This window comes from Tachysurus fulvidraco, chromosome 1 (assembly GCF_022655615.1).
Source record: "Tachysurus fulvidraco isolate hzauxx_2018 chromosome 1, HZAU_PFXX_2.0, whole genome shotgun sequence".
Taxonomy (NCBI): domain Eukaryota; kingdom Metazoa; phylum Chordata; class Actinopteri; order Siluriformes; family Bagridae; genus Tachysurus; species Tachysurus fulvidraco.
This window is the reverse complement of record NC_062518.1, coordinates 29662466-29674403: the sequence shown is the minus strand read 5'-3', so window position 1 is coordinate 29674403 and position 11938 is coordinate 29662466. Positions and strand designations below refer to the sequence as shown.

At 37.0% G+C, this 11938-nt stretch overlaps 1 protein-coding gene across 1 annotated transcript; it reads right to left on the bottom strand.

Moving 5' to 3' along the window:
* Positions 1–3750: 3750 nt before the first annotated feature.
* Positions 3751–10877, bottom strand: ndufs2 (NADH:ubiquinone oxidoreductase core subunit S2). Its single transcript, XM_027169563.2, has 14 exons — positions 10724–10877; positions 9128–9231; positions 8714–8904; positions 8480–8600; positions 8149–8261; positions 7382–7456; positions 7199–7276; positions 6967–7052; positions 6746–6865; positions 6460–6589; positions 5947–6042; positions 5044–5127; positions 4788–4845; positions 3751–3915 (listed from the first exon to the last, which is right to left on the bottom strand). The coding sequence occupies exons 1-14, from the start codon at positions 10825–10827 to the stop codon at positions 3878–3880; spliced, it is 1398 nt and encodes a 465-aa protein (XP_027025364.1). The 5' UTR covers positions 10828–10877; the 3' UTR covers positions 3751–3877.
* Positions 10878–11938: the final 1061 nt, after the last annotated feature.

Genomic DNA, 11938 nt, shown 5'->3' with positions numbered 1-11938 from the left:
CTCTCTCTCTCTCTCTCTCTCTCTCTCTCTCTCTCAATCTCTCTCTTTCACTCTCTCTCTCTCTCTCTCTCTCTCAATCTCTCTCTTTCACTCTCTCTCTCTTTCACTCTTTCCTTTACTTTTCATAATGGGGCAAGCCGACGTCGGAGTATGTAGTGGGATGCGCATGGAGACAACATAGTAAACCATATATATTTTTCAAAGTGTTTTGACATGAGTCATTTATCTTGGAGCACATAAAGTATCGCTGCGTTTATGTCTGAATCCCTCACTCGTTTTCATGGTGCTTTGTAGTGGGGTCATTGTTTGCACTGCATTCCAGTATTCTAGCATAGAATTATTCCCCTTATAATCTACCTGTAATCTCTCGTTTGCACACTAGGCTAGAGTGTTTTGACTATTCCCAAAATACAGAATTATTTTTTGCCTCTCATATTTCTGTAAAGAATTGTGGACCAAAGGTTCATCGTTAAGAGTGTCATTCTTTATTTAGGTGATATTCACCTCAACAAACAAGGAAATATGCAGATTTGTCCATGTTTGTTGTTTTTGGACTCTCTTTAATAATGGTGACAAAAAAAGGGTGTTTTGAAGGATCTGGGACTGCAAAAGATTATAAAATGTATGACCCAGCCTTAGGTACACATACTGATCTTAGATCAGGCTGCTATGCCGTCACCTTATTATAAGACATAACAAACCGAGTGGAGCACGATAACATCGTCGGATCTTGGACGGATTTCTCGACAGTTTTGGGTTCACAGTTTCTGTCCCAGAGAACAGAATGTTTATATATAAGTTAATCAATATCTAATACATTGGGGACTGTTCCCACACACTCAATATCACAAAGACACACTGCTACTTGTGCCAAACACAGACACCTACGTTGGAGGAACCTTTTTATCGACCAGTAAAAAAAGAGTCTGAATTGGACTATGGACAAGATGAAACCATACAGGTTTTGAAGGATAAAACCATCACGATCATGTCAAGGGTGAAGATGAAGACGATCCGTCTCGTAATGCTTCTCCATCATGGAACAGCGGTACAGATTCTGTCTATGGTCGTCGTCATCTGAGTTTCGATGCCTTTCGATGGAAGGAGTCCTGTAAATACTTTCCCACGTGTTACTCCTCTTTCAAGTATTATTTTATATCATTCAGTGTGATGCACTCTTTAAATGCAGTATTAATACATTCAACCGTGCAAAGGGAAAATTGGCAGAAGGACTAATGTTCGAAAATGGATTTTTAAAGATTTTATGACCTGTTGTTACAAAAACACACAAACTAAAAAAACTTAATAATGAGCTGTGTTGGTTATACTTGGCTGGAGTACAGTATGGTGCTAAAGAGCATTCAGCAGACTGAGATGCTCATCACCAACTGATCGCACCTTTATACCTGCCTGTGTTGCCCATTAGTATGTCTTTACGGTATATTTGGTTACTTTGAGCAGTTGACAGAAAAAGAAGCGTCTGGGAGGTGTGGCCTAAACTATATTTGAGGACATGACCTTCCTACAACTTCCTTCTCTGAAGTACTGAAGCCGTATGAGGACAAAAAGAGGGATATATGAATATGTGTGTTGATTTAAAAAAAAAAAAAAAAGAGTGGCCTTAGGAAAACATGACTTTTATAATCCAACACTTTATATGCCAATTTAAGGCTGGAGGAGAATGAAATGAGTGTGTGTGTGCGTGTGTGTGTGTGTGTGTGTGTGTGTGTATCTCTTTGTGTACAAATATCTTTATGTAATCCTTTACTTCCCTAAAGTTCCTGCTCCAATACTTTTATTCTGCTGGTAGGACTGTATCCTGTATACTTGTGTCTTAGAAAGCAAATGTTGCCCTTACTGTACTGTTCTTCATAGTTGAAGCATTCTACAGATATACAACAGAAGTTAATGAATTTTCATTTTTTTATTTCATTATCTTTTTTTCCAATATTTTTTTAAAAATGTTATGTAATTATTTTTTCACAGTATATCAAATAAAAGCACTGTTTTTATAAGAACGTATGTTGTTTTATATCTGTGGTCAAAGTTTGAAAGGATCTTGGATCACCATATATTGAGCATATTTATGTGTACTCTTTTTTATTTAAGTGTACAACTTGCCACTGACATTTTTATTATTAGTAGTATTTACTTTTACTCCAGCAGACTAGTGATAAAAAAACTATTGTGAAGTTAAATTTTGGAACTTTTGCAAGCCACAAATTTTGGCACCTAAATATACACTGAAATACTGTTACAGTCATGAGTTTTACAGGCAGTGTGGCTGAAACAAGGCTTTCCTACACACTGCAAGTTTCACAAGCATCTTGAGTGTACACCGTCTCCAAAGGCTGTAGTAATAGTATAAAGGAACAAGCCTCATTATTGATTGGTGATTACAGCCACAGCCCACATGTAGGTCTTTACGGCTGATCAAACATCTGGGGAATTATATTAAAGTCCATCGCAATGTTCACTTGTAGTTCTTAACTACACCTTCTGATGTCACTGAAGCTATAAAGTGACATAAGAGAAGAGTTTTCCTGTAGGTCACTAATGAAAAGCATTATAGGTTGTGTATAGTCTTTCACGTCAAGAGAACAGCACAGTGAAATGCAATGCACTGATATGGGTTACTTGTAATGGTGGATAATATTCACTACAGACACATTCTGATTTTTTCTCCTGCTTACATAACAGAACTGAAATAAAGTTTTTGCTTATCAAGTGTTTTTTTTTTTTTTACTGTCATAAAAAACTGAATGTCAGTACTGCCTGTGCATCACATTTTATACATTACCAGGGGCGTTTCTAGTATTTCATCTTTGGTGGGCTTAGCCCTTAGTGAGACAAGAAGAGTTTTATATTACATATTAAATGACTACACATTAAGCCAAAAGTTATGGTATTATTTAAAATTGGACACCAAAATTTTATGCATGATGTAATGATGCCAGTCTTGAATCAAATCAGTTCATGTATGTGTGCATTCTCTACAAACAGTGTGTCCAATTAATGCAGTCATTAATAAAAAAAAATATTCACAAGACAAAGACCAAATCAATAAATGTCAGTTTTATTTAGTATTGAATGAATTGTTTGCATTAACATTTTGTTTGTGCCATCAACTCTAGTAATAAGAATAGTGAAATTTCACTGCTTTTGGTTGCAGTCTTTGCGGTTTTCCGCCGATTAACGTTATAGATAACACCTCCAGCTCTGACTGACTCTGTTCACAGCTGATGACACACTTTTTAAAGACTACAACACACTTGCTTTAAAGCAAAGTGTGTAAAAAAACAAAAACAAACAAACAAACAAAAAAAAACTCTTGGATCATTCTAATAAATAATTTTCTTTCCCATCGACGACATGTCCTGCATTTTAACGTAATTCTTATTGTTTATGAAAGTAAAAAAAATACTTTTAGTTTTAGGGGGGCTGGAGCCACCCTAAAAAAGGCCTAGAACCACCCCTGTACATTACCCTTCCCAAGTGTGGTTGCTATTGTATCTTGCCTCCAATATCTCCATTATATCAGGACCGTGAACGACATGGATATAAGGTAACTTAATCATGCCAGATTTCTTTCTTTGCTTATCTGAAACTTTTTAAGCAAGGAAAATGTTAGCTGAATATGAACTATTAGTATCATACTACCAATCAACCACATCCCCGCATCAGTAAAACACATCCTTCCTCTTCAGGACATAACTATACAGGAAGTAGAAACAGCACCAGGCACAGACATAAAATATTTATTCAGTTTATTAGGTTTTTATACATGGAGAGGTTTGATTGAAGTTGTCCCTCATAACATCACTAGAGTGAATTTTGAAGACCAAACAGATTTACACAAAACAGGCATTGTTCTTCTTTAACGGTCCACCTCACCAAACACAATGTCCTGAGTTCCTAAAAGGGAAATAAACAAGTTCAGCCAGTGTTGTATTAAAAAAATGAGAATTTTTAAATAATGAAAACTTCCTAAAACATGCTCTGCTGTTTTTTTTTTTTTTTTTGTTGATATTCATTGTCAGTGGTGAAGGCTTCTATAGAGAGGTGTATGTCTTTCCAAACCATGTCCAATTAATTTCATTGACCACAAATGGACTCCAATCGAGGTGTAGAAACGTCTCGGCAACGATCAAGAGAAATGGAAGGAAGCTGAGCTAAATTTTCTAAAGTTTTTGCAAAGGGTCTGAATACTTATATATATATATTTATTTTATTTTTTTAAAAACAAATTTACTGATTTTTCTAGAATTCTGTTTTCTCTTTGTCTTTATGGGGTACAGAGTTTAGATTAATAAAAAAAAAAAAAAATCTGGCTGCAACAAAACAAAACCTGAAAAAAAGTGAAGGGGGTCTGAATACCTTCTCACCGCACTGTGTGTGTGTTTAATAAAAGAATTACATACACATATATTTCATAATAATAAACAGCTATAAGAAATCCTTGAAGAATTCAACACTCAGCTGCATGTTGTATTAGGTGACCGTGAGAGCTCGAGGGCCTCTAACCTAGACACACACATTTACAGCATTTGGCAGATGCCTTTATCCAGAACGACTTAGAGAAGGCTTTCAAGTCTGAATCAATGCACAAACTAAATAGTGGTCCCAAGGTCACTAAGCTATACAATTCTAAAATGATCTGATTTCTGTCAGAAGGTCTTTAGATCGTCAGTGAGTACTAATGAATACTCCACAAACAATTCACTGTTATGTTTAAAAAAAAAAAAAAGTTATTATAAATTTATAAAGTTATATATAAATCATTTTACCAATGATGGCCACCACATCAGCAAGCATGTGTCCTTTTGACATTTTGTCCAAACCAGCCTGTAATTAAATGAAATTTCAGGCATTAAAGAACAGGAAGCATACTATCGACTAAACATGACTAAGCAATACAGCAATATTAGGATCCTAATGCTAAATGTGCCGTATTGTAAACGATATATTTTTGCTCTTATCATCAATTATCATTTACACAGTGAGCATCAGGGTTTGCTGTCTCGAATAAGAGAATCTGTTTACCAAGTGAGCAAAGCCTGGAGCTTTGATCTTGCAGCGGTAGGGTCTGCTGGAGCCATCAGAAACCAAATAAACTCCAAACTCTCCCTATGGAGAAACAGCAACAACTTTAGTTATATCAGTTATACCAAATATTCTGTATCTCAATACACAGACAGAAACAGTCATTTTGAACAATGCTCAAATGAAGACCCCATTTAAACACAGGGACCTCCATAACAAGATTTCAAAGATAAATGTGGTTAAAAATATATATCTTTAAAACTAGAACCCCAAATTTTTATATGAAAAAATACATTAATTAATCTGAATCATCCTTAACATCATGATCGTTTGCCATTTGGTTTTTAAGTGTGTTCTGAAAAGCCACTGATACAGCGATAAAATGTACGCAATTAATTCAAAAATGAATTCAAGCATGAAATGCATATTTAAACATGCTTAAATACTGTATATAGGCGTTTGAACTGATTATACATTTCATTTCACTCTACATTACAGCTGAAAGAAAGAAAATATGTGCATTTTGATCCATTGTGATAAGGATCAATTTTTTTTAAGAAGACACGCAAATACTTTGGGGAGCTTTACTTGTCGTTAAATACATTTGTCATGTTGCTTCTTGCCTTCGCTTATCTGAGCCCCCCCCCCCCCCCAAAAAAACAAAACAAAAACAAAAACAAAAAAACAAAAACCCATACATTACATGTTATCCTACAGTGAAGCACAGACTTTATCTTTAATCCATCCTTGAGGCTGTGAAAGATGATCTTGTATTATATGATCTGGATTATGCTATATAACGGTTCATTTATAAGTATGTACAATGTTTACTAATAGTGCACCTCTCCACACAGGTTTGATGCCTTTGCTTCCAGCTAAGGATTTTACAGTAAAGGGATTTACCTTTGGTGCTTCAACAGCTGTATATGTGGCTCCTGGTGGAACCTGGTAGCCTTCTGTGTACAGCTTGAAATGATGGATTAGGGATTCCATAGACGTCTACAGAGAAATATGCCAGAGAAATTAAACTATTTACAGAAATTTTGTTAACACTTACATATGGTCAAAATGTTATTAAATAAAGTCTGCTACAGTAAATCCTAAGAGCCTATGCTCTCTGGCCAACAGTTTGGACTACAGATTTTTAAGCACAAAAATTATTTTCCACCTGCTTGAAGGAATTTACTTCAGATATGTATATTTATTAGAGTATAGGTATATGTCTAAGTGTAAATAAAGCAGGCAGGAGATCTAAATGATGTAACCTGACCCTTGTTTATAAGAAATGTAATGCACATGCCTCACATTACTACAGAACTTCATATAAATTTAATACTTATGTATATTGCCTAAACCCTATATATATATATATTACACACAGACACATTTTTACACAAATACACACACGCATCCCACCTTCATCTCAGATCTCTTTGGTGGTGCGACTTTTGCATCATCCACCTTGATCTCTCCCTCGGGCATCTTGTTAAGACACTGTTGCATGATCCTTAAAGACTGCCTCATTTCCTCCACGCGACAAAGATACCTGTGTTGAGCAAATATTATCCTGTTCATATTCCTGTCTGTTACTAAATTCCCCTGTATGTGTGATCAGGCTTTCACATTTAAAGTCAAATTAAAAACAATTTAGCACTTAAAACATTCTCAGCCTTAATTTTACATGTGAGCTCTTAGTGTTTACCTGTCATAGCAGTCCCCGTTGGTTCCAACAGGCACATCAAAGTCCACCTCATCATATTTGTCATAGGGCTGAGATTTCCTTAAATCCCACATAATACCAGAGCCCCTCAACATCACTCCGCTGAGAAAGGGAGAAGAACATATACACGATAAACTATAATGATAGACCTATAAGTGTATACTTAAAAAATACAAAAACTAAACACTGTTTGTATTTGGTACCTGAAGCCATAGTTGAGTGCATCTTCTGCTCCAATGACCCCAATATTAACAGTTCTGTTCTTCCAGATGCGGTTGTTCGTCAACATCTACAAATGTTTCATTGATATTAACATCATTCTCAAAAGACTTAAGTCCGAAAAGTCTTCAGAGTGAGATAGACTTACAAGCCGTCAACATTTGACCCTACAAGACTAAAAGAGCAACTATCTCTAACGCTCATTCATACTCTTACCTCCTCTACTTCATCAATGCGTATTGAGAAGTTCTTACACCACTCATAAATATCATCCATGAGTCCCAGGGGCAAATCCTACAACATACACCGTAACCTGGATTCAGTTCAGCTTTCCAGTTGTCTACTCAGTTTGTTTTTCAATAAGAAATTAAAAGGTTTTTTAAATTCCAGTCAACTGACCTGATGAACTCCTCCAGGTCGAACATAAGCAGCGTGCATTCTGGCTCCAGACACACGTTCATAGAACTCAAACATCTGAACGAAACAATGCAGAAACAATGGGAACAGGCAGGAAATGCTAGAATTGCGGTCAGTTTTCAATAAAATCCAAATGATCCATTATTTAACCCAACCCACAATTCAGACATGCTCAGAACTGAAGCTGCTGGCAAGCTATTCAAAAACAACTACATTTTTATTTTGGAAATGCAACCTGCGCAAAACTCTTTCAAGCTCATCACAAGTGTCAAGTGTGCAGCTAAGCATTCATAAAGGAAGCATTATATCTACTCTAATGTCTAGTGAATTAAGCTTTTCTGAGTCACAAAATGTGATGCTGTAATTTACATCTCGTGACACTTTGGCTCTGCCCGTTTTATGGTCACCATGTTGTGCACATTAAGTCATGAAGTCTACATGATCATAGGACAAGGACCATGCACACCTTTCTATTCAGCTGTATGTTAAATCAGTGCCACTTTGTAGGTTTTCCCTAAAAACATTAGTTACCCATCTGTACTGGTTGTAAAATCACTGCTGTCTCATTTATACCAGTGAACCACAAAAAAATTGTCAGCCATCTCAGCGCATTGCATTTCACTGTGCTGTTCTCTTTATGTGAAAGACTATACACAACTTAAATCACTCTTAACCAAAATTAAAATCACAGATATCCATGCTAAAATTTGCTTGCATGACCTGATGAACAAATCATCAATTCCTCTCACCTTCTCTCTCTCTTCAAACATCCAGAAGAAAGGGGTCATGGCACCAATATCCAAGGCGTGTGTAGTGATGCCCATGATGTGATTCAAAATACGAGTCATCTCTCCAAACAGCACTGTGGGCAGAGAGAACTTGTTAAAAAAATTAATAAATAAAAATAATATCATACAAGATGGCTCGTAAGAAATGTACTTTATTGTAATATTGTCTATCTACGAACCCTGAAGTAGATTACATGATAAAGTGGACTCATTTAGGTGGGTTACAGTAATAAAATGTTGGTAGGTTCATAATCTAGATAAACTGAAATTAGGGCATTGAGTTGCTCCTTACCTCTAATCCACTGAGCACGAACTGGAGCCTGGATATTCAGCAGCTTTTCCACTGCCAAAGAATAGGCTTGTTCATTGCACATCATAGACACATAGTCCAGGCGGTCAAAGTATGGGAGGGCCTATAGAAGGAACGGAATAAGAACTCTCTCACCATGATGAAGATCACCATCAAACCACCCAGTTTCATCCTTATCTTAAAGACATCCTTATCTTTAAAGCTAGGCTACTGTACCTGCAGGTAGGTCTTGTACTCAATGAGCTTCTCTGTGCCACGGTGCAGCAGACCCACATGAGGATCACACTTCTTCACAGACTCACCGCTCAGTTCCATCACCAGACGCAGCACGCCATGGGCTGCAGGGTGCTGAGGCCCAAAGTTTATAGTGAGGTTTGACACTTCCTTCTCTGCAGGAGGGTCTTTGTCTGTGAAGTCATACGGACGCTTTGTTTACCTGAAACAAACCTGACCTCTTCCACTAGTGGGAAAGCATTAAGAAGTACTACTTAGTTTCCCAATAGAACTTAAAATAATTCCTCACTTGGTAAAATACTCACAATCATATAAAAGCAGAAGTGTTTAACAACATGGCACTCAAATGTGTTTATCATTACCATGAAGTGAGTCAGAAAAAAAAAGTGGACAAACCGTTCCATGGTGGTGGAGCCCAATTCTTGGTGACAGCACTGGGGAACATAACTGCACCCGCATACTGCTCAGCCCACTCCACATCTGGCTGCCATTGCTTCTGCCTACAAAGAACCAACGTAAATCTGTCTGTGTCCATGGTGAAGCTTTAACAACCCAGATATAAAAACTGGAATATAAACATGCAGGCATTCTTTCAATTAAATAATTACATCAGAAACATCACACTAACTGTACCAATGCTTGGAAAAAGATTCTTTTTACTAAATCATGCAATACATGATTTTTTTTTTTTGGGTTTGTGCGATATTTGATTCAATCTGTTGTAGCTGTTCCCCTAAAAGGGAAATAAACAACTTTAGTTCAGCCAGTGTTATATTAAAAAATGGGAATTTTCAAATAAGGAGAACTTTCTAAAATATGCTGCGTTTTTTTTTTTTTTTGCTGATATTCACTGTCAGCTGTGAAGCCTTCTATAGAGAGATGTGTGCCTTTATTAATTTCATTGACCACAGATGGACTCCAAACGAGGTGTAGAAACATCTCAGCAACGATCAAGAGAAATGGGAGGAACCTGGGCTTTGTCTTTATGGGGTACTGAGTGTAGATTACTGGAAAAAATAAATAAATCTGGCTGCAACAAAAAACCTGAAAACAGTGTAGGGGGTCTGAATACCTTCTCAACCCACTGTGTGTGTGTGTGTGTGTGTGTGTGTCAGTGTGTGTGTGTCAGTGTGTGTGTGTCAGTGTGTGTGTGTCAGTGTGTGTGTAATAATAAAAATATTTTTTATATTAAATTTAATAAGTACATACACATATATATTTCACAATAATAAACAGCTGTATGAAATAATATCTGACACTAATATAGCTTTTAAAATTTGTATCCTTACAAAAATGACTAAGGATAGATCTGTTGCATCATCATTATTATTATTATCACCATATTCTGACCAATAATTAACCTATAACCATATAACCATCTACTAACTATCTCTCTGTGAAAAGCTGCAGTTACAATAGTTGATGTTCATTAGTTACTGATGTCATCTCACTTGATGAAGAAAACAATTCAAACCTGATTATACAGAAAAAAGCAACTCTATTTATATTCCAGATTTATATATTGCAAGTTTGAGGCATGATAAACCACTACCAATGTTTACATTTGTAAAAAATCCATCTACTGAATGATAAATACTGAAACCTGAGATAATGATGTGTGGCACTTATTTGAGAGCAGGCTGTCAGTTAGCAGTTAGCGGCTAGCAGTTAGCAGCTAGCAGCCATAGATATCTATGGCTAGCAGTTAGCAGCTAGCAGTTAGCCAAACATCTAATGAACTAATGGACATTTAAAAACACTGAGTAAAGAAAGACACAATATTTTTGTAGGATGTATATTTTACCTCCTCACACCGCCATAACACACATACAGTTAAACCAAAACAATACTGTCGAGTCTAAATAAAAGCTGTACATCCAAATGCACATTAAAGGGGATTGACTTTGTTTATACAACCGCTCAATTCTTAAAGAAAACAGCCTTTAAAATCCAGCGGTTCGTTTCATTTTGTATTCTATACAAAGGCTTTACCTTCTCTGAAGCAACGCGCATGCAGGTGTCAAAACATTTTTGTTTAAAATTGCTGCTGAAGGACGTCCGAGTTGTTTGAGCGACCTCAGCATAGTCGCAGCCATTTTTGCTGGCCGACCGACTTCCACCGTTTACACATAGACACACAGAGCCTTTATCAACTACACCTACTGCCACCTAGCGGCTGGCGAAGAAATAACCGACTTCCATTCCTCCAAAAGACAGGGGTCAGTATTCATTCTTTTATATTAACTGACCGTTTTGTCCATTACTCCAGTCCTCACACACACACACACACACACACACACACACACACACACACACACACACACACACACACACACACACACACACACACACACACACACACCACAGCCTAGTGTTTAAGGCCTTGGACTACAGATCAGGTCATGAGTTCAAATCCCAGGTCCACCAAGCTGCCACTGCAGGGTTCCTGAGCAAGGCCCTTAACCCTCAATTGCTCGGTTGTATAAATTGTAAGTCACTCTGGATAAGGATGTCTGCTAAATGACAAATGACACAGACACAAACATATATACAGGGCTGTCAAATGTCACACATTGAGAGTGACAGTGACACATTTGTGTCTTTTGTCACACTCTCCCACCACCCATCATATTTCTCACGCAGAAAAACTTTTTGACTTTTCATCATATATTTAATATGCTGCAGCACCCAAAATGCATCAGTCTGCACCGCTGTCTCTATGGAACCGGGCAGGAATTAAGCTCGTCTCAGTTCTTAGTCGAGCCTGACACTTATCAGCCAATCAAAAAAAAGAGGCTACACAATAGCCAATCAGAAAATAGCATTATCTGGGTAAGATTTAACACAACAACCAATAAAAAATAAAGGGGGGGGGATGTTTTACATCTCATAGAGAATATCACAAGCTCAGGACTGATCCAGGAACCTAGACGATTTCAAAAACATGCCAGAAGGTGTATTAGATAGTCCAAATTATCCTTAGGTGTAAACAGGTGGACTGTTGAATCATATTCAGGAAATCATATTCAATGAAAAACATTCCAGAAGCCTTTGTTCTCATAGCATCCTCAAACTCATCTCATAAGTGCAGAGAAGGATGTATGGTCATTGAGATACTGTATAAGCAGTTGTCTTTTGGTCTCAGGTACTAGATCACTGATCTCAGCTGAGCCATGTCTGCTCTCCTGTTATTTATTCTCCTCTTAT

Coding starts and splice junctions, on each gene's coding strand:
- ndufs2 (XM_027169563.2), bottom strand. CDS start 10,827: ATGGCTGCGACTATGCTGAGGTCGCTCAAACAACTCGGACGTCCTTCA. Junction 7,053..7,198: donor GCATTGATGAAGTAGAGGAG/GTAAGAGTATGA, acceptor AAACATTTGTAG/ATGTTGACGAACAACCGCAT. Junction 6,866..6,966: donor GCACTCAACTATGGCTTCAG/GTACCAAATACA, acceptor TCCCTTTCTCAG/CGGAGTGATGTTGAGGGGCT.